Below are 23,920 nucleotides of genomic sequence, written 5' to 3'. Positions count from 1 at the left end.
GTAGTATAAATTTTGGCCAAAATTTATGAAGAAAAATTACTAATCTGCAAAAAAATTTTTATAGCACAAAAAATAAAAAACCCAGCGGTGATTAAAGAGGAAGTAAACCCTGATGGGTTTACTTCCTCTTTCATTCCCTGCAAAGGTAAAGCATAATAGACTACTATGCATTGAAGTCACCGCTGTCCCCTGTAGTCCGGCGCATCCATCTTCTCGGTGGGTCTCGCCGTTCCGCCGCTGTCATTCGGCGAAGCTGCAATGATGTCACTCCCGCGCATGCGCACAGGAGCCGCCACTCACGGCATATCACCATTGACCGTGGCGCGCTTAGTGCGCCTGTGCGCCACTGTCTACGGCGCATGCGCCGTAGACAGCGGTGCCTGTCTTTTGGCAAATATCTTTTAAACCGTGTAGGTTTAGGACATATTTCTTGGACCTACAGGTAAGCCTTAATCTAGGCTTACCTCTAGGTCAAAGTTGGTTGTAAGGGTTTACAACCACTTTAAATACCACCAAAAGAAAGCTCTATTTTTGTGGAAAAAAGGACAAAAATTTCATATGGGTACAGTGTTGCATGACTGAGTAATTGTCATTCAAAATGTGAGAGCACCGAAAGCTGAAAATTGGTCTGGGTTTTAAGGGTGTTTAAGTGCCCAGTGGTTAAGGTAATGTGGAATTATTAAAGGATATCGAGACCCAAAAACAACAAATATTTTTTTCTTTTAAGAACCGTTTCTATTTCTATTGAAAAAACCTTACCCCCCTTTTTACCAGTTATTTTTATTTTTTTATTTTTAATCAATTCATGCTGTCTGTGTTCAGGATCTCGCACCTGCCCCTGCGTGCCAAGTTAGGAAGTGCGGCTACTCCCGCACAGCCGGTGCATCCTCATAGAGTAACATAGGCTGCTTGCATGTGCAGCTCCTTACTCCCTATACAAATGACTCAAAAATCACATCAGCCCTATTTACTGCCAGTTTCCTTATCTCTGAAGCAGCAGTATTTTATAAATTGACACTATATGAAAAAGTTGCTATTGAGAAATACCTGGGTTTGCCGCATGTGTCAGCAATAGCACTAAAACTGTTGCATTGCTTTTCTGAATTAGGTGCAAGATATTCTTAAACAACATTAATGCCAGAAAAGTGTTGCAGATGCTATGTTGAATCACCCCATTGTTTAGAACTGCAGCCTAGTATTGGGGTAACAAGTTCAATTTCCCCCCAGAGTACTGTTTCCAGTAGAGTTTGTATGTTCTCCGGATGTTTGTTTCCTATGCATGCTTTGTTATTCCCTCTCATAGTCTGGAACCATACATACTGAAAGATTGACCAGCTAAAATGTGCACCTTTGGTAAGCTGTCACTTAGTTCAAAGTTTTATTTCAAGCTCCATTGGATCTAACACTGATGAGAATCGCCTTTCTCTCTAAGCTCTGCAGAATACAATATGATGTTAGTATAAAGGAATTCAATATATGGAAAGCGAATTAGTATTTTCTTATTACAGTCAATACACCTATAACTGCTCTGTAAATGTAGTAATAAAAGGTTTGTTACTGCCACCTTGTGGCCACATAGGGGATGAAAGAGAATGTGCAGTCTTCAGGGATGTTTTTAAACATCGTATAGTTAGACTAAGGAGACACTGTTTGTGTGCACATCCTATGTTTGTATTTATGGTCTTCAGGGCTGATTTCAATGACCAGAGCCTAAGATCTATTTATGAAAAGGAAAGATGTATGTCGAATTAATATATAATAAATAGAGGTGCCTATTTTCCCATTGCCACTTACTGTGCCTAATGGTAAATCATGTCCTGACAGTCTTTAAATTTACTGACAAAACAGCAGCTGGCACAATATTGATGGATACAATAAAATGAATAAGTAAAGAGGGGCAGCGCTTCTTTAAATATAGTCTGGCAATAGTTAAAAGTTCATAATAAGCCAAATAATTCTTGAGATGAATCCTGGTATACTGGTAAGAACAGTCGTCACCAACACCCAAAAATAGTGACTCTTACCCTCAGTAAAAGGGATATAGTGGGTAATCAAATGGTAGCGACAGCGATCATCCTACATAGACTGATCCACTCCACCAGGGTTACACTGATCACACGTCTCAGGAATAGATATCGATTCCCAAAAGCCACCATCACTCATTAAGGAAACCAATTGGCGAACTCCGGCATCAGCAGTGGTACTCTATCTGTTTACGATATTGATTGATTTGTGTTTTTGTAGCTGAAGCATCTTTCTTGCCCATTTCTCTTGTCTAAATTGTGTTGCTTTTCTTAGCGCAGGTTATATAAAAAAGGAAGGATCCAGAAACCACTCCGTCCAGCGGGGCTGCTCCTTGCACAGTGCACACAGGGTCGGGGAGGAGTGTGGGATCTCCCAGTGACACGGTGTGTCCGGTCTCGGAGTACAGGCCACAATGACACAGGCCACAGCACAACTATTAGTCGTGCACTCCATAAATCTGGCCTTTATGGAAGTCAAATGAGACCAAAATGAACTAAATGCAAAATATTATGTGTGGCGGAAAACTAACACTGCACATCACCCTGAACACACCATCCCCTCTGTGAAACATGGTGGTGACAGCCCTAATGTTGTGGGGATGCTTTTCTTCAGCAGGGATAGGCAAGCTGGTCAGTGTTGATGGGAAGATGGTCACTTTGAATGACAATTGCGCGGTCATACAAAACTGTACCCAAATTACATTTTTTTTTAAAATTGAGACAGATAGAGCTTTCTTTTTGTGGTATTTAATCGCCACTGAAAAAGCCCAAACATTTTGGGGAAAAAAAAGTTTTTCTTAGTTTCTGTGATAAATATTGTAAATAAGTATTTTTTCTCCTTCACTGATGTGCGCTGATGAGGCTGCACTGATGGGCACTGATATGCTACACTGACGAGGCAGTAGTGATGGGCACTGATCGCACTAATGAGGAGGCACTGATGAGGCGGCAATGATGGGCACTGATCACACTCATGAGGAGGCACTGATAGGTGGCACTGATTAGCAGCACTGATGTGCACTGGTGGACCTGCACTGATGATCAGTGCCCTGATTATCAGTGTAGATGTCCCCTGTTTGGATTTCCACTTACCGGCTCTCCTCACGTGCTGTCAGCGTGAAAGAGGACTACTAGAGAAATTGTATTCCCCCACTAAGTACTGCATGAAGTTCCTGATCCACATACAGGATCGGTAGATGCCGTTTAACCACTTCCCACCCGGCCAATGCACATATACGGCCGGGTGGTAGCCGTCTACTTCTGATAGGACGTTCAGGAACGTCCATCAGAAGGAGCGGGATCGCGCGCGTGCCCACGCAGCGGCGCGATCCCGATGCGCCCGTGTCACCCGGACACGGCGCATCTCAGATCGGCAGGAGGGCTCTCTGATTGGCCCTCCTGATCACATGATAGCCGTGTCCAATCACGGCCGTCATGTGATGTAAACAAACAGCCGGTTGCTAGGCAATCGGCTCCTCCTCTCCTCACACAGAAGTCATCGCTGAGGAGAGGAGAGCAGATCGCTGCAGCCGGCTGATGATCAGTGAGTATGAGCTGTTTTTTACAGCTTTTTACTCACTGATCACCAGTCTAGTGTAATACACAACACACCACACAGTATAAACACAGTCCCCACATATGTCCCCAAAACATACATGTCCCCAAATAATAAAAACACATGTCCCTAATAATAAAAACATGTCCCCCACATATGTCCCACTAAAATCACATGTTCCAATGATTATCTGCACACGTATATACGTGATCACCTGCACACATATGTACATGATCATTTGCGTACATATGTCCGTGATCACACAAACCAATTATTATACACTTAACGGAATTTTTTTTACCAAAAACATGTAGCAGAATACATTTTGGCTTAAATTTATGACAAAATTCGATTTTATTGGATTTCTTTTAAAATAGAAAAAAGAAAATATTGTTTTTTTTCCAAATTTCCGCATTCTTGCGCTTATATCGCAAAAAATAAAAAACTGAGTCGTGAATAAATACCACCAAAATAAAGCTCTATTTGTGCGAACAAAATGATAAAAATTTCATTTGGGTACAGTGTAGCATGACCGCGCAATTGTCACTGAAAGCGCTAGAGCGATGAAAGCTGAAAATTGGGCTGGGAAGGAAGGGGGCCAAAGTGCCCTGTATTGAAGTGGTTAATAATACCAACAATCTGACTAAATTTAACTGAAAGGGATGTCACAAAATAATAGTGTTGCTGTAACATTTTTGTCCCTTAGAAGTTGAATGAGGCTTCCGACTGATGGGGCGGATGTGAGAGAGGTGAGGGGAGGGGCCTGACTGCGGCGTCCTCGTGGGAGATGGTGGAGGCCCCGAGGAGTGAGCCGGAGGCAAGCACAGTGAGAGGGTGCTCTGCCCCGGCGTGAGGAACGAACAGCTACGCTGACTTTCAGCTCCGTCCCCCCCCCCCCCGAGATCGACTTCGGCGAGTAACTGAGCAGGGGCGGCTTGGCCCGAACAACCTCCCGCTTTGGTGTGAGCAGGGCGGGAGAGCGGAAGGGGAGCAGCCGAATGAGCGGTAAGACCGGGGAACGGGCAGACGAGGAGGAGGACCCTCTCTTGGAGGCAGCGGAGCCCATACCGGAATTCCAGCGATCCCGCAATGATTCCCGGTCTCCTCTGTGAGGACACAGAGGAGGGGATTATAAGGTCAGACCGTTCCTTTTTGCTTAAACTCCAATTGCGTTGGAATGTGTTAACAGATAAATGTAATATCGGACGGACAGTGTGATGGCATAAAAGAAGTGGTGTTGCTGAAGCCATTAAAGTAAGAAGCAGTAAACCGGGTAAATGAGATCTCGTTTCCTGGAAATGGAGTGATAAACATACAAGGGTCCGGCTTATGGCTCCTGTTTGAAAACCTGTTTGCACCTGTGTGAAAATCGCGCTTTGTTTACCTGTCCCAACTGTGTTTAATGGCCCCAGTATCCCCCCCTCTCTACCTCTTTTATTGTTTTTTTCTCCTTATGGTTGGCTGAAGTGAATTAAAGGGACGGTACCATATTTTACAGTCCATTTCAAACCAAGAGTTCCAATAACCTTGGCAGACAAAGTCCATAAATTTGAAGTTTAACAGTGAAATCACAGCAAGTTGATTCCAAAGTGGGAACTGTTAGAAGAAAAAAAGGGAAAAAAAAAAAATATAAACAAATAAATAAATACTGAACTGGATAAAGAGAAGGAGACATCTAATTGAATAACAAAGCTGGGGCGTAGGAACCCGGGACAAAAGTACTCTGGGCTGAGGGCTTTTTTTTTTTTTTTTTTTTTTTTTAGTTTGTTTATAACCCTTTCCCTTGATTTGGTGGCCTAATTATATGGCAAAGACGGAATAAAAGTATTTAAAAAGACGGGGCCTGCATGTAGGCAAGCCACTTCTATTATGAACTTGGAAGTTTAAAACTAGAGGTAGCGCGGTGATAATATAAGAATAATCCCTAATAAGAGAACCGCTGGGAAGGTGGTCCCTGGGAAACCCTGGGGAAAAGAAAGACGAAGGAAAATATGAAGGGAAAAAACACGAGAACGAATGAGCCCAAAAACTCAAGGGAGAGCTTGAATTCCAGTTCAATTCAAAAATATTTAAAAGAAACAAGTCAAAAAAGCCCAGGTTTTGAGGGAAATCAGAGAGGGGGGAGAGAGCGGAGGAAGGAAGTTGGAAAACCGGAGGGGGCAAGAGGAGACTCTTCGGGAGAAGAGGGGGATCAGGAGAGTGGACGAAGGCAAGATGGGACTCCATCTCAGATACCCACAAAGGGGGAAATGCAGGAAATGTTCCTAAAATTAGAAAATATAATTAAAGCCGAGATCCTAACTGTAAGGAAGGACATGGGGCACTTATTGAAGCGAGTAGAAGAAATGGAGGTTCAAACAGGAAGACAGGCCAGGGAAATACTGGAATTAAAAATACAAGTAAAGAAATCGCAGGAAGCGCATAGAGAGACCCGACATAAGATGGAGGAACAGGAAAATCAAAGCAGAAGACAAAACCTGAGAATTAGATCATTGCCGGAACAATCGGGAGAAGACCTGGGCATAAAAATGGGAAAGATATTTAATCCCTTATTGGGAAAAGAAGAAGGGTCAGAGTTAAAGTTAGAACGTGCGCTCAGAATAAGGAAACCTCAAGGGTTGAGGGAAGAAACCCCGAGGGACGTAATAATAAAGTTCCAGCAATACGAAGATAAGGCGAAGATCTGGAGTAAGCTCAGAGGCCTGGCCCCAATTCAATATGAAGGAGTAGCGTTACAGATCTTCCAGGACCTGGCATCGGGAACCCTGGCTCGCAGAAGAAGATTAAAGCCCCTATTGGACCAATTGAGAAACGCAAATGTAAAATATAGCTGGGGTTTTCCGGCAGCGCTTTTAGTGCAGAAGGAGGGGAGGACGTTTAAGCTCAAAAACCTAGATGAAATTGAGGACTTCTGCAATAATATAGGAATTCCTATCCCCCTGATCCCATTAGACCCTTGGGAGGTGTAAGGATTAAGAGGCTCAGGAAGGGGGAACTGTAGGCAACTCAGTAGAGGTTCAATGGTCTTTTTCCTGTTTTTCCCGATATTCTTTGTTTTTGATCTGGGGGGGGGGGAGGCGTGGTTGGGGGGGAAGGAGGGGGATTGGGGTCTATGGGGAGGTGGGAGGAGAGGGGACGCAGTTAAGGTCATACCCTAGGTCATTGGGCTTGCAGAGGGAGTAACACTCACTATGCAAAGCAGAAGCTCGGAACGGGCTGAGAGGGTGGGAAGGGGGGGGTGGGTGGGTGGGGGAGGGAGAGGGGTGAGGGGGGGGAAAGGTTCCTGGGGGGGTACTAAGATATACCAAAAGGTGCAGAGTAAAGGTTCCCAGAAAAGGCTTGAATGGCTGAGATAAAATTAGTGACATACAACGTTAAGGGTCTGAATTCGCCAGATAAGAGGTTTAAGCTTTTAAAAGAACTACAACAATATAAAGCAGAAATAATTTTTTTACAAGAGACGCATTTAACACAAGACACAAATGTGAAATTGTACTCCGCGAATTATCCAACCTGGATTTACGGAGATTCACCAATTAGGAGGGCTAAGGGAGTGGCTATAGGGTTTGAGAAGGGCAATAAATATGAGGTGTGCGATAGGTTGTCCGACCCAGAGGGGCGATACCTCTTTCTGAACGGGAAAATAGGAGACAGAAAGATTACCCTAGCTAACATATATTGCCCAAACAAAAACCCAGAGAGATATCTGATACAAACATTGGGGAGGCTAACGGAGTTTAAGACAGGAGATGTAATAGTAGCAGGGGACCTCAATTTTTGCTTGGACCCAGCAGCTGATAGTACGTCCGGTGCAAGGGGGAGGAATGTGAAAAATATAAAAAAAGTCAAACTTCAGTTGAGGAGTAGTCAACTGATAGATGTATGGAGGATACAGCATGAAAAAACAAAAGATTACACGTTTTTTTCCCCAGTGCACGGGACGTATACCAGGCTGGACTACATCTTGGTCGAACATAGGTTACTGGAGTTGGTCTCGGAAACGAAAATAGAAATTGCAACTTTTTCAGATCACTCCCCAGTTGCAATGAAGCTGAAGATACCCCGGGACACAGAGACGCCCCTATTCCTGGAGATTAAATGAGGAGCTCCTTTGTGATAAGAAAGTGGTGGACATTATACAAAAAGAGATAGAATTTTATTTTAGAACAAATAGTACAGAAGAGGTATCGGGAGCTGCCCTATGGGAGGGCCATAAGGCTTATGTCAGGGGTATCCTTATAGCTATAGGGACCAGGAAAAAAAAGGAAAGAAAAGAAGAAAAGGAGAAGTTAATGAGAGAGGTCCATAGTCTAGAGCAGAAGCATAAAATGCAAGGGGGCCAACAACAGGAGACCTTTCATCGATTGATTAATAAGAGAGAGGAACTTAAAGATATTTATGAGGAGGAAACTAGAAGGGCATTTTTGGGTAGAGCCAGAGAAAGGTACTATTGGGAAAATAAAATAGGAAAAAATTTAGCGAGACAAGTGAAAAGTAAAAGAGGGGTCAACTTCATCGACAAAATAAAGGATAAGAAGGGTAAAATGGTATACACGTCTGTGAAAATAGCAGAAGTATTCAAACAATATTACGAGGCCTTGTACAATGTGGAAAAGAGAGAGGAACTGGGAATAGGGCAAAAAGAGAAAATGAAAGAGTTTTTATGTAAAGCCAAAATGCCCCGCCTGACAGACGAGGAGAGGGAGGACATGGAGAGTCCCATTACTGAAGAAGAAATCTATAAGGCCTTAAAAGAGACAGCCTCAGGGAAGAGCCCGGGTCCAGATGGGTTCGTAATTTCGTACTATAAGAAATTTAAGGAACTCTTAGTCCCCCACTTGTGCAAATATATTAATGGATTAGGCACTGAATACGATATGGGGAGGGAAACATTGCGGGCCGCGATTACCTTGATCCCGAAAGAGGGGAAAGATCAGACGCTTTGTGGTAATTACAGGCCTATCGCGCTCCTAAATACAGACGTAAAATTATACGCTAAAGTAATAGCTGCAAGATTAAAAAGAAATATGACAAAACTGATCCATCCGGACCAAGTCGGGTTTGTCCCTGAGAGAGAGGGCAGGGACAACGGAATAAGGGCCTTGCTCCTTATCCAAGCTTTAAAAGATAGAGGGTCCCCAGGTCTATTCCTGTCAATTGATGCTGAAAAAGCATTTGACAGGGTAGACTGGGGACTCATGCTAGAAACACTAGAAGAGATTGGGGTGGGCCCGAGGATGATATATTGGATCAAGGCTTTATATAAGAACCCACAAGCGACGGTTAAGGTCAATGGAGAATCTTCGACCCTGCTGCAAATGAGCAACGGGACCAGACAAGGGTGTCCACTGTCGCCCCTATTGTTTGTGATATCCCTTGAACCCTTACTGGCCGCAATTCGTAATAACCCAGATATCACAGGGATTAGAATAGGGCAAGAGGAACACAAATTAGCCGCTTACGCGGACGATGTGCTCTTCTTCATCACAAATCCCAGGATTACGATCCCGAATTTGTTAAAAATAATGGAAGAGTTCGGACAGATTTCCAACCTAAAAATTAACCTCGGTAAATCAGAAGTTTTAAATATAAACATCCGTAAACAAGAAGAGGAGAGATTAAGTGCACAATTCTTCTTTCCCTGGCGTAAAGAAATTAAATATCTGGGGGTCCTCCTGTCGAATAACTTAAGAAAACTATACTTAAAAAACTATATCCCTTTATTAGAAGAAATTAGGAGCGAAATAAAGAAAATCTCAGCTAGCCATCTTTCGTGGTTAGGTCGGATAAATGTGGTAAAAATGATTTTAGTCCCGAAGATAACATATAAATTTCAAATGATGCCCATTGCACTCCCTGCGACTTATTTTTCAGTTTTAAGGAAGATAATATCGAAGTTTATATGGCAAAATAAAAAACCGAGAATCTCGTACGCGGTATTAAGGAGAGGGAAAGACCAGGGGGGGGTGGCAGCCCCGAAAATAAAAAGATATTACAAGGCAGTAGTTTTGTCTCGGGTGGTAGACTGGGCGAAAGAGGCAAAGGATAAAAGATGGGTAGGTATTGAAAACACGCTTTCACAAACACTTTTAGGAAGAATAATTTGGAATCCGCCACAATATAGGACTTTAGGCTCAAACACTCACAAGATTACACGACTAGTTTTTAAATTATGGGATCAATTACACACGCAAAAAAAATGGAGGTACAATTCACCGTTAATCTATTTGAAAGACAATGATTACTTCCCACCAGGACAACGAGAAATAGGGGGAAACTGGATATTAAAAGATGATGCACAATTAAAGGATATATTAGTAGAAGATAATTTAATCACATTTCAAGCACTAAGGGAAGACACAGAATTACTGAGGTTGGACGAATGGCGGTACCTCCAGTTAAGAACATTTGTGTTAAAGCTTCCCCTTCCTTTAAGGAGTAAGGAAGAACTAAGACCCTTTGAACAATTGTGTCAGCAGGATAAAACAACAAAAAAAAGAAAATATATTGGTTCGATTTATAAAATATTTTCAGAGGGGGACGAACTGGAGGAACCGGCATTCTTTAAAAAGTGGGAGAAAGAACTGGGGGTACAATGTAATACCCAAATTAGAAAGAAAATATTAACTTTAATACACTTTGCGGGGGGAGGGAATAAATTAATAGAAACAAACTACAAATGTATAGCAAGGTGGTATGCCACCCCTGACAAACTCAGCAGGTTTAGAAATGATCAATCGCCTGAGTGCTGGCGAGGATGTAAGTCTATCGGGAGTATGGGCCATATATGGTGGGGTTGTCCCAAAATATTAGATTATTGGAAGAAGATAATTGAACTAATAAAGGTGGTAACGGGAAAAACGATCAGAGAGGACCCATGGACTGTGTTATTTCACGGGACAGAAGAGACAATTAACCAATATAAAGCATCATTAGTTCCTATTTTTTTAGACACCGCAAAAAATCTCATCCCGAGAAAATGGAGAGAAAAAGAAAGCCCTAAAATCCAGGATTGGATTCGTCGGGTAACCGAAATACAATATATGGAAACTGAGGAGGGCGGAGATGAGGCAACAGCCATAAAGGAGGAGAGGGACAGGAAATGGGATCCCTGGGAAAAATTTAAAAAATCTTGGCGATATGTGGAGGAAATAACGCAGGCATAAACACGGGAAAGGTTTAGTGGAAGTGAGGTTTAAAGTAGAACCCTGAGGGATAGAAACCAGGAACAGGGAGGGGGGAGGGAGGGGGAAGTAGAGAGTTTAAGGGGACAAAGAGAGGAGGAGGTACGAACGAGAGTTGATACTTGAAGTGTTGCCGTAGGATACGGGTTACTTACCTCTCCCCTTTGCACCCTTAATGAATATGGGGAAAAAAAAGAGAGGGATTGGGGGGAGGGGAATAAATTAAGGGAAGATATATGGCGAAGGAGGTTAAGGGGTAAATTTCAAGGGATATTATAGGAGGACTTGGTGGTCTTTCCCTTTTTCTTGGCTCTTTTAATGTATAAATGAATAAAGTTCCTGAGTGAAAAGGTTTACTAAAAAAAAGAGCTACAATGATGTGATGTTAAGACGAGGTAAATTATAATGAACGTTGAGTTGATTGACACCTCGCTGATAAATTCGCTGAAGTAGCAACAAAAAAAAAAAAAAAAAAGAAGTTGAATGAGAGTTCTTATTTAAAAATGCTGCATGGTCTCTACTGATTACTATAGCTTAACCTTTAGAGATCCATTGCTCCTTATACCCTTGATCCTGTAGTCCAGGGATATGCAATTAGTGGACCTCCAGCTGTGGCAGAACTAAAAGTCCCATGAGGCATAGCAAGACTGACAGCCACAAGCATGACACCCAGATGCAGAGGCGTGATGGGACTTGTAGTTTTGCAACAGCTGGAGGTTCGCTAATTGCATATCCCTGCTGTAGTCTATTAGAAACTGCCTCACATTCACAAACAAAAAGCATTTTTTTTTTTCCCTTGTGTAAACTCCCCTGTGAGTATTGCTCTTAGTGTGTGTGTGTGTTGGATTACAGCTGGAGGCTAACAACAGGAAATTCCCTGCACGTGTCTTTCTAAAAGTGCAGGTTAACCACTTGCCGCTCACCCACCATCAATGGTGCATCTTGTTCTGGGTGGACGCCATATGACATTGCCCCAGAAAGGCCGTTCTGGCGTGCCCGCCGGGGTCACGGCCACACTGTGTTGCTAGGACATGGCACAACCCCGATCTCTGGGAAGAGCCGATGACGCGGCTCTTTAACCATGTTATCGGCTGTGTCCAATCACAGCCGGCCTCACCCGTTTCCCCTTCCACTCCACAACTCCAAAGCAGGTGTTAATGGTAAGGAATCGCATGAAAAGAAAAATGCTCCAAATAGTACAGTAAAACTTAAATAAAACTTTTATTTGACTAGACCATATCTCACCAGAATCTTCCTTGTCATAGACACATCTTAACAATTCCACATAATTCGATCGCCGATCCATGCCACACAAAGCTATCGGGCTCGTACCAAAGTATTCAGCCATCCATGCACCGCTAATTTCAGTTACATCACTACCACCACTCTATCTTACCGTTTACACTGAGTCATAGTCCAACATGTTTTGTCATATCTGACTTTATCAAGGTACAGGGTTCAATCACAACTCTGATAGTAACTTACTTTTACTGGTTACTCTTTTTACTCTTTTCTGATTTTGCACATTTATAGTGGCAAAAGTGGAATAACACTTTTTTTTTTTAGCAAATATATATATATATATATATATACACATACAGTGCCTTGCGAAAGTATTCGGCCCCCTTGAACTTTTCAACCTTTTGCCACATTTCAGGCTTCAAACATAAAGATATAACATTTTTATTTTTTGTGAAGAATCACCAACAAGTGGGACACAATTGTGAAGTGGAACGAAATCTATTGGATTTTTGAAGCTTTTTTAACTAATAAAAAAATGAAAAGTGGGGCGTGCAAAATTATTCGGCCCCCTTGCGTTAATACTTTGTAGAGCCACCTTTTGCTGCGATTACAGCTGCAAGTCGCTTGGGGTATGTCTCTATCAGTTTTGCACATCGAGAGACTGAAATTCTTGCCCATTCTTCCTTGCAAAACAGCTCGAGCTCAGTGAGGTTGGATGGAGAGCGTTTGTGAACAGCAGTTTTCAGCTCTTTCCACAGATTCTCGATTGGATTCAGGTCTTGACTTTGACTTGGCCATTCTAACACCTGGATACGTTTATTTGTGAACCATTCCTTTGTAGATTTTGCTGTATGTTTGGGATCATTGTCTTGTTGGAAGATAAATCTCCGTCCCAGTTTCAGGTCTTTTGCAGACTCCAACAGGTTTTCATCCAGAATGGTCCTGTATTTGGCTGCATCCATCTTCCCCTCAATTTTAACCATCTTCCCTGTCCCTGCTGAAGAAAAGCAGGCCCAAACCATGATGCTGCCACCACCATGTTTGACAGTGGGGATGGTGTGTTGAGGGTGATGAGCTGTGTTGTTTTTACGCCAAACATATCGTTTTGCATTGTGGGCAAAAAGTTTGATTTTGGTTTCATCTGACCAGAGCACCTTCTTCCACATGTTTGGTGTGTCTCACAGGTGGCTTGTGGCAAACTTTAGACTAGACTTTTTATGGATATCTTTGAGAAATGGCTTTCTTCTTGCCACTCTTCCATAAAGGCCAGATTTGTGCAGTGTACGACTGATTATTGTCCTATGGACAGACTCTCCCACCTCAGCTGTAATTCTCTGCAGTTCATCCAGAGTGATCATGGGCCTCTTGGCTGCATCTCTGATCAGTCTTCTTGTCTGAGCTGAAAGTTTAGAGGGACGGCCAGGTCTTGGTAGATTTGCAGTGGTCTGATACTCCTTCCATTTCAAAATGATCGCTTGCACAGTGCTCCTTGGGATGTTTAAAGCTTGGGAAATCTTTTTGTATCCAAATCCGGCTTTAAACTTCTCCACAACAGTATTATGGACCTGCCTGGTGTGTTCCTTGGTCTTCATGATGCTCTCTGCACTTTCAACAGAACCCTGAGACCCTTGATTACACACAGGTGGATTCTATTTATCACCATCAGTCATTTAGGACAACATTGGATCATTCAGAGATCCTCGCTGAACTTCTGGAGTGAGTTTGCTGCACTGAAAGTAAAGGGGCCGAATAATTTTGCACGCACCACTTTTCTGTTCTTTATTTGCTAAAAAAGTTTAAATTATCCAATAGATTTCGTTCCACTTCACAAATGTGTCCCACTTGGTGATTCTTCGCAAAAAATTAAAATTTTATATCTTTATGTTTGAAGCCTGAAATGTGGCAAAAGGTTGAAAAGTTCAAGGGGGCCGAATACTTTCGCAAGGCACTGTATATGTATATATATATATATATATATATATATATATCATTTTTTTTTTTTTTTTAAGGATACTTTAGTGCAGAGTATTTTTTTTTCTTTTTTGAAATACAGCTTCATATATTTTATTATGTCTTGATGAGGATCCACAAGTGGAGCTTTAATATGGCTCCTTTGCCTAGAGTTGGATCAGAGATAATCACATTTTTAGAGAGTTTCTGGGGATGAAATTAGAATAGAGCGAAGCTGCTGGAGATGACATTCTTTGCAGTGAAATTTCACAGAACTGTCATACATAAAATATCATAGGTCAGTATGTAATTTATTTTATGGTAGCAAAGCAATTTCCTGAATAGTGGAATAATATATTATTTAATGGACTCTGTTTGACCTATTTTTGATTAAAGCTGAATTTCAAACAAGGAGCTAAAACATACAGATGGAACATATGCAAGGAAGCTGTTTTACCTACCAAAGGATTTGTATTTCTGTCCATCAAGTCCTAAGATTTACATAACTTTCCCATACAGCACAGTCTTGGCTGACAAGAAAGTAGACCTCATCTTTCCCTGCTGCAGTTTCACTTTCAGATCCCTTCCTCATCCTTTGACTGGACATTGAAATGAGAAGCAGCACATTAATGAGCTCATCGATCTGTCACTCTGCTCCCTCCTGCTACCAGCCTGTCTCCTTGCACTGCAGCACACCTGATTGGCCGCTTGTCCTGTTTCTCCCTCCCCTCTCTGAGCTTTGTTGTACAGTAGACTGCAAATGTGTTTACTGTTTGCATAAAAAAATACATTGATATAATAATTATCACAGAATCGCAATCATCGGTGTCTTATACATTCAACTTTAAGTAATTGTAGTGCATGTCTTGAAAAATGCTTTCATATGAATATGTTACATGTGAACTGTTTATTATTCTACTATTCTAATGCATGCAGTGCCTGGAATTGATGGAAAATGTTAGTCTTTTGTCATGTAGATTTTAACTCTTTTGCTGCCAGAGCCTCCTTTGTGGTTTTGGCACATGTTTAAAAATCTATTTAGGCCTGAAGACCCTCAAAATATGATATATTTTCTAAAGCAGACACCCTGGAGAATAAAATAGCGGGAGATTCATATTTTTGTGTCACACAATATCAGTTTATCAAGCACAAATTGTCGTAAAAAAAATAACTAAAGTTAATTTTAGGGCACATAAATATTTTGTAAAATATAAAAGATGAGGTTGCATTGCGTAAATAGATACCCAACATGTCAAACCTTAAAATGTGAAATGGCAGCAAACTTCGGTGCCATAAATTTTCCATAAGCAATGCTTTAAAAGCCTCACCAGTTTAGAGTTAACCTCACTTCAGTGTGCACACCGACATGTACAACGTATGTGTCTTATGTTTGTATGTGGGGGGGGGGGGGGGGGGGGTAGTGGAGCGGGGATTTCAAAAGATTGAGTGTAACCTTTCACACTTTTTTTTAACTAAAACTTAATTTTTCATCACATCGGGGATAAGTCTTCACCTTTTGGATCCCGGATGGTGTCTCATTGGCATTGGATCAGTTTGGATCCCGGTTACACTGTACCATGAGACAGTTGCTTGTTACAGTGAGGGAGAAAAGTATTTGATCCCCTGCGAATTTTGTACGTATACCCACTGACAAATGATCAGTCTATAATTTTAATGGTAGGTTTATTTTAACTCTGTGAGGCAGAAGAACAACCAAAATATCCAGAAAAACGCATTTCAAAAAAGTTATAAATTGATTTGCATTTTAATGAGTAAAATTAGTATTTGATCCCCTATCAATCAGCAAGATATGTGGCTCCCAGGTGTCTTCTATACAGGTAAGGAGCTGAGATTAGGAGCACTCTCTTAAAGGACGTGCTCCTAATCTCAGCTTGTTACCTGTATAAAAGACACATGTTCACAGAAGCATTTAGATTCCAATCTCTCCACCATGGCCAAGACCACAGAGTTGTCCAAGGATGTCGGAGAAAAGATTGTAGACCTACACAAGGCTGGAATAGGTGACCATCAAGACCATCGCCAAGCAGCTTGGTGAGAGGGTGACAACAAGTTGGTGTGATTGTTCACAAATGGAAGAATCACAAAATAGCTTTCAATCTCCCTCAGTCTGGGGCTCCATGCAAGATCTCACCTCGTGGAGTTTCAATGATCAACGGTAAGGAATCAGTCCAGAACTACACAGGAGAATTTTGTCAATGATCTCAAGGCAGCTGGGGCCATAGTCACTAAGAAAACAATTGGTAACACACTATGCTGTGAAGGACTGAAATCCTGCAGCACCTGCAAGGTCCCCCTGCTCAAGAAAGCTTATGTACAGGCCCATCTGAATGATTCGGAGGAGAACTGGGGGAAAGTGTTGTGGTCAGATGAGACTAAAATTGAGCTCTTTGGCACCAACTCAAATCGCCATGATTGGAGGGGAAGGAATGCTGCTTATGACCCCAAGAACACTACCCCCACCCTCAAACATGGAGGTGGAAAGATTGTGCTTTGCAGTGTTTTTCTGCTAAGGGGACAGGACAACTTCACTGCATCAAAGGGACGAAGGAGGGGGCCATGTACCATCAAATCTTGAGTTAGAGCCTCCTTCCCTCAGCCAGGGCATTGGAAGTGGGTCATGGATGGGTATTCCAGCATGAAAATGACCCAAAACACACGGCCAAGGTAGCAAAAGGAGTGGCTCAAGAAGAAGCATATTAAGGTCCTGGAGTGGCCTTGCCAGTCTCCAGACCTTAATCCCATAGAAAATAAGTGGAGGTTCGAGGGACCAAACGTTAGCCTTGAAATCTTAATGACTTGGAGAGGATCTGCAAAGAGGAATAGGACAAAATCCCTCCTGAGATGTGTGCAAACCTGGTGGCCAACTATAAGAAACATCTGACCTCTGTGATTGCCAACAAGGGTTTTGCCAACAAGAACAAAGTCATGTTTTGTGAAGGGATCAAACACTTATTTCACTCATTAAAATGCAAATCAATTCATAACTTTTTTTAAATGCGTTTTTCTGGATATTTTTGTTGTTATTCTGTCTCTCACTGTTAAAATATATATGCCATTAAAATTATAGACTGATCATTTCTTTGTCAGTGGGCAAATGTACAAAATCAACAGGGATTAAATATTTTTTTCCCTCACTGTATGATGTGAACCTTATTTGTTTGTGAGTATGATTTTGTCTGTTAAATCACGGTTGGGATAATGCACTAGGCTGGTGCGCCTTCTGTTGTTTTGTTTCTTGCAGTTACTATTTGGACTACCTTGGTCGTTAGAGGGCAGCAAGGGCAGATTTATCCCTGGGTGGTATCTTAAAATGAATACACATGAAGATTGTCCTTAGTCCACCACACTTTTTTTTTTCTTTTACAGACTCTCCAAAAAGACATCAGGAGTCTAAAAGGCCCCTGATGTCTCACCTGCGTTCCAATAAAGCTAATGGGGTACAGATTGCACTCCACTAGCTTCTTCCCTAACTAGATTAGCTGGAATATGACACCAGAAACTGAAAAAAATAGAAATATGGTGGGGGGATAGGAGGACAGTGTTACCGGGGTGTGAAATCGATCAGGTGGCTGTACACCCACTGGATTGCTTCCATCTAACAGCCAACAGTCGGCTTGTCAGATTTACACACATTCCTGGTTGCTACAGTGTGTGTAAAATTGGTGGCAGAAAAAAGGGTTAATATATGAGTGATAATTCCAATCCTGCAGATGCCTTATAGGAACAGGAGTCATTTTCATAAGAGTTTGTCCAGTAAGAACATTGTTTTAGATAGAGTAGGGAAGGATTAAAATCGTTTTCAGGTTTGCTCACATTCTGTTTGGTGAAACCAATTTCACTGTGATAGCAAATAAAGGAAAATCTCTCCAACACAGTGGTTCTCAACCTTGCTAGTGCCGTGACTCCTTGATAAAATTTCCCAAGTTGTGGGGACCCCTAACAGTAAAATTATTTTCATGGCGTGTGCTGTCAGCACCCAAGTCAAGACAAGTAATTTGCGAACCTAACTCACGGACATTTAGCGCTCCCCGAGTTTCTTCCATTCGTACAGTATTAAAGCACCTTATGGTACATTTTAGGATGGACCGCTGTTCTTTTTTTTTTTTTCTCCTTTCTTTCCCCTTTATCTCTCTATCCTAATTTCTTGTTCCCCCATCATCCCTCTCTCTAGCCGTCTTTCTCGTTCTTTCTCTTATTCATTCTCTCCCTTTTTCTTTGTTCTTCCCCTCTTTTCCTCTCCTTTCCATGTATTCTCTTACTCCTTGGTGGGGGAAATGGGATGAGTGGCAGTGCTGGTGGGGGAAGGGGGTGGGACCAATGGCTTTGCGGGGGGGACTTCTGATCAGCCAGCTTAGGTGCTCTTGATCAAGGTCATCTGCTGATCTGAGAACTGTAGTGGGGACTCTTAGGCCTCATTGCACACTGAATGTTAAAATAACGTTCTAAAAACACCAGTAGCTTTGCAGTGAGTTTTTCAACTTCTTTTAACTTTTTTCAACGTTTTTGCAATAGTGTTTTTAGCATCTATTAGTGTTTTTTACACGTAAAACATTTTTCTTTTTTTCCGTGGATCAAAAACATTTAAAAAACGCTGGCGAGCGATGTTTTTGAGCGTTTATCGACGTTTATCAGCGTTAAATCATTTTTACAGCTGAAAAACGTCTCTCAGAACCCACTAGTTTTTCTTACTGGTCAAAAATGCCACTGCCCAAAACTGCTGTTAACATGTTCGTGGACACATAGGATAACATGATAGAGAGTTTAATGTCTGTAGAAAAAAACGTCTACAGCCAAAAACCGGAGGCATCGGATTTTGCATCGGTGCTCCCGATTGAACGGGAGCCCTGGTAAGAGCAGCGGGAGGTGGGGACGTTCCCTCCCGCTCCTCCGGAATAACAGCCGAACGGCTTTTAGCCACATCGGTTGTTATGGCTGGAAAGCCGATCGCCAAATCTAAAAATCAGTACTGGGATGACACCTGCAGGTACGGGCATCATCCCGGTATAACCCCCGGAAGCTGAGTACACACATCTGCATATGCTCGGCGACAAGGGTTTAAACGCTACTGGGCATTTGACATACACCAAGCATTTGTACTCATGTACATGGCAACATTAATACCAACAGTTTGAAAATCCATCATCTGCAAGTGATATTAGATTTTGCATGTGTCAACCTGACCTATTCTTCTGTTCTTTTTTTTTTTTTCTCACTACTTCTTCTTTCTTATTCTCTTCATTACATTATTCCTTGTCTCTGCTGACATTAAGAACACACTGTATGTGTCATGTACTCGATTGTCATGGTGAAAGCTCCATTAGCCTGTAAAGCTGAAGGGAAATGAGCCATCAGGTTTTTGAGATCTTTGTGTTTTAGCAGTAGTAGTTCTCTCTCCAGGCGGCTTTAGCTCTGCCATATGCTCTACTAATTCATTCTTCTTACCAGATGTACAGCATGTAAAATATTATTCTCTCTCCTGTTCTTTTTATTGAAAACACAATACTAATCATTGAAAACAAAAGTGACAACGTGCAAATATGATATTCCTTCCTCCTTATAACACATTTATACTCCTCCGAGACAGCTTTCACATAGTATTTCTGATCGGTGCAGTGCCACCTGCTGGCAATATTTGAGAATGCAGTTATGTATAGCCTCGGGTGTAAGGATCTTTATATAAAATGACCAAATAAATTATTTTCACTACACTTTGCAGTGTTTTACTTTTAAATCATTTACTTGATCTTAAGTACAGTTTAAAGTTTGACAGGGAGGTTGCAGAGCAATAGTAAAGTATCTGGTACAAATCAGCTTGGCAAAATGGACACAAAACACTCCCTTGATTAAACTGCCTTCCCCAGCTTCCCTCTATTGAAATATAGAACTGAGGCAAGATTAGAACAGCATAATTTTTCAGTTTTTATGGCCTTCATAAATTGACAAAATCATACTACATAATACATTTCACTGGAGGATTTTCACTATTTCTCAAAAGATGACTGAACTGTTGGAATTAGAATTTCTTGTAAATAAAAAAAGTGAAATATAGTTTCCAGTTTTCATTTTAATAATAATATCCCCAGTGGATTTTTAGGGTATCCTGCTTAAAAAGACATTTTAGTGCCATTTATTGCGAACCTTTCTCTATAGCAGTACATTTGTTTTAGTATACTAGATGTTGGTGTAGAGGCTTAGAGTTGAACCCAATTTAATGCATTTGTTTATTCAGTAGAAATTAATATGTGTGTTTATATAGAACTAAATCCTGTAATGGCCCAGTACAGCAAAACTGCGAGTTAAATGGATATCACTCAATGCTTATCACAGGAAAAATCTCATGAATGAACAGGTGGCTCCACACACTGATCAACCTTTGCCTTACAAGTTTATTGAATAGCCACTATTATTATGGAAGGAAAAAAGAAAGTCTTGTATAAACAGGATCCAGAATCAAATGCTTTCAGATACTTCTAAGGTGCTTAGACTTGTTTTAAACGGCTTTGAATTACATTTCTTCTGCTCAAATAGTCCCTTCAATCTGCTTCTCCATTTACATTGAGTTGTACAGGATTGAAAGTAATCCATTTAACATTGTCTTTCGCTTTTTTGCTTTTATAGGTTCCTGACAAGTACTTTCAGATTGTGTTGGACTACTTGGGTGGTCTGAAAGGCAGTGCACGTGAAACCACCATACAGAAAGCTGAGGCTTACATGAAGGAGTGTGACAGCGATGAGACACAGGAAGAGGCCAACTCACAGAGGAGAGAAAGAATTCGAGAAGTCCTACAGCTCTTGTCATAGTGCTTTGGAAATTCTACATGTCCTTTAAATTGTGGAATATCGTGTTTTATTTGTAACAAAACCATTACTATGCAAATGTAACAATCTGTGATCTGATATCGGAGTTGCTCTTAAAGCTGACATTTAAAAATCTTCCTTTAATATTACGTCCTGATGTTTATCTGATACACCATTTAGAGATGTATGTGTTCTACTTTCCCAATAGATGTGTCTAGTCTCCTTTTTGAAGCTCATTATAATTAATTAACCATGTCAGTGCCTGGAAAAAAATAGGGGTTTCATGATATGCAGTAACTCACCAGAAAGTCCTCCTTTGTGATCTGATTTTCAGTTAGTGGCGGGAGGGCAGCTTGAGCCAAGCATTTATTATTGAGAAATCGGCCTTCTCCAGCATTGCAAAAATGATTAGGATTAGTCAAAAAGATGTGTGCTTGTTTTTTCAGTTGAGGATTATCTCTAACAGAACAACCATCAAAATAAGAGTGACTTAAAATGTAACATTTTGAATTGTCAGAGGGATATGATGTGAGGTCGATCTAGGTAACCACCCATTACAAAGTGGCAGATAAAACAAAATAGATGCCACGTTGATTTTCTTCTACACTCTTGTGGTTTTGGTAAAAACATATTCTATGATGTGGTATCTTTACTATTTTTGTTTTGAAAGAAGAAATCACAATATAATCTGGAAATCCACTTCATTGTCACATTTTTTTGCAAAATGGTCAGCTATAGGTTTTTCCCTGGATCCTGTGTATATTTAATTCCTTTGCAAAAGTGATTGTGTCAAAATGCGCAAGGTCATTGAGGAGCAGTCAGAATTCCATGGTCTGTGCCAAGACAAAATTGCAAAAACATGGCACTTTTTTGCCAGTACCCTTCAAATTATGTTTTTTTTTTTAGCTTATTCAATAAAACATTGCAAGAAGCAAAGTATACTTAGCAATTTATCAGAATTCATTTGTACTGGTCTTACTTTGGCATTGCAAATTCTCACAGACTGCTCTGCACTGTTCCTTGAGGTATCTGTGTGAGTCCTCGTGTGTCATATCACAGATTAAGCAATAGCCAGGCCTCTCATGAGCTGATATCAGATTAATGCCCCTAAAGATGGTTTCCAACAGTCAAGGAAGTGGAAAGCAGGTTCCATGGTGATCTGATATTGAACAATGTGGGTTATTCTGCTTGAAACCCTACCAAAGGTTGCTGGAGCTGATGTAACTGCTTGACCTTTTTCAGCACAAGGTATATCTGTCTTTTGAAGGCCTGGTGCTTTCTATGGGTTCCAGATGTCAAGGGTGTGTTGCTATAAAATAGACCAAGCAGTCCAAGAGCCGCAGAGCTGCTGCTTCTCAGATGCAGAACATCTGAAAAGGTATAGGCACCGAAAGTGGGAACACCTTTACATGTCTTTTAACCTATTTTTTTATTACATTTCAGTATTGCTCCACAGCTTTTGTAATGTTGACAATGTTTAATAAAGATGGTTGCCTCTTATTTGTTATAAGGATGAATACAAACTTACATCAATACATTTAATTTAAAAAAAACATCCATTGTGAATTGGAGTTCTTAAAGGAGTAATTGATGTTGCCAGTACTCATGAAATTGAACATTACCAGAGCCATCTCTCCCAAGCATCTAAGGTGCACCATTAGCATTAAAGTGGTTGTAAACCCTTACAACCAACTTTGACCTACAGGTAAGCCTAGATTAAGGCTTACCTGTAGGTCCAAGAAATATCTCCTAAACCTACACGGCTTAGGAGATATTTGCCCAAAGACAGGCACCGCTGTCTACAGCGCGCCGCGGTCAACGGTGATATCCCGCAAGTGCCGGCTCCCGTGTGCATGCGCGGGAGTGACGTCATCGCGGCTTCGCCGAATGACAGCCGTGGAGCAGCAAGACCAACCGAGAAGATGGATGTGCTGGACTACAGGGGACAGTGGTGACTTTGCTGGCTCCTGTGTCAGGTAAGTGACACATAATGGACTACTATGCGATGCATAGTAGTCCATTATGCTTTACCTTTTGCAGGGAATGAAAGAGGAAGTAAACTCATCAGGGTTTACTTCCTCTTTAAGGTCTTTAGATAAAAAACACAGCCTGATCATTTCAATGGTAAAAATGTTTTATGAGTGGGTTATGTTCACAAGATATCTTCTTGCGTGTATGCTCACCATTAACAGTCAGAATAGCAGGCCACAAAAAGACTAATCGTAAAAACAACTTAGTGCTTGTTGGAAAAACATGGTAGTGTAGATTATAGCAATCAATTTCCATTGAGTTTCTGGAGTAAGAAAATTAAAGAAAACAGAACTATTTTATGTGGGTTACAGCACTATTAATACAGCTTGCTGCACATAAACAACACTATGGAGTAGAATTTTCCAGGCCATTTTTTGCAATTCGCCACAATCGCAAAAAAGGAGGAGGGAAGCTTGCAACACTGGGTGGGGGGGAGACAGGTGGCAGGGGGAATTGGCGCTGCACTGGGTGATTAGGAAGTGTCCAGGCACACCTGGCACAGCCTGTGTGTATGCCTATAGTGATGGTAATGAATGAAGGGTGGGAAAGTAGTTTAACCACTTAAGCCCCGGACCATGTGACTGCCCAAAGACCAGAGCACTTTTTGCGATTCGGCACTGTGTCGTAACTGACAATTGCGCAGTTAAGCGAGACTGCACCAAAACAAAATTGACGTCCTTTTTTCCCACAAATAGAGCTTTCTTTTGGTGGCATTTGATCGCCTCTGCGGTTTTTATTTCTTGCTCTATAAACAAAAAAAGAGCGACAATTTAAAAAAAAACTCAATATTTTGTACTTTTTACTGTAATAAATATCCCCATTTTTTTTTTTTTTTAAAGCTATTTTTTTTTCTCAGTTTAGGCCGATATGTATTATTCTACATATTTTTGGTAAAATAAAAAAATCACAGTAAGAGTATATTGATTGGTTTGCTCAAAAGTTATAGTGTCTACAAAATAGGGGATAGATTTATAGCTTTTTTATAATTATTTTTACTAGTAATGGCGGTAATCTGCGATTTCTATTGGGACTGCAACATTATGGCAGACACATCGGACACTTTTGACACATTTGTGGGACCATTGGCATTTATACAGCAATCATTGCTATAAAAA

At 41.2% G+C, this 23,920-nt stretch overlaps 1 protein-coding gene across 1 annotated transcript in view; it reads left to right on the top strand.

The window, feature by feature from the left end:
- Positions 1-22,274, top strand: part of CHLSN (cholesin) — a 573,216-nt gene extending 550,942 nt beyond the window's left edge. The window contains exon 6 of the mRNA XM_077449085.1: positions 20,595-22,274. Coding sequence (XP_077305211.1) covers positions 20,595-20,777 — 183 coding nt within the window. The 3' untranslated portion in view covers positions 20,778-22,274. The remainder of the gene's footprint in view (positions 1-20,594) is intronic.
- Positions 22,275-23,920: the final 1,646 nt, after the last annotated feature.

The sequence above is a fragment of the Lithobates pipiens genome, unplaced genomic scaffold (genome assembly GCF_037356315.1).
Source record: "Lithobates pipiens isolate NorthernLeopardFrog02 unplaced genomic scaffold, aLitPip1_a1.2 Scaffold_22, whole genome shotgun sequence".
NCBI lineage: Eukaryota > Metazoa > Chordata > Amphibia > Anura > Ranidae > Lithobates > Lithobates pipiens.
Note: the sequence above shows the minus strand (reverse complement) of the source record. Positions and strands in the feature narration are given on the sequence as shown.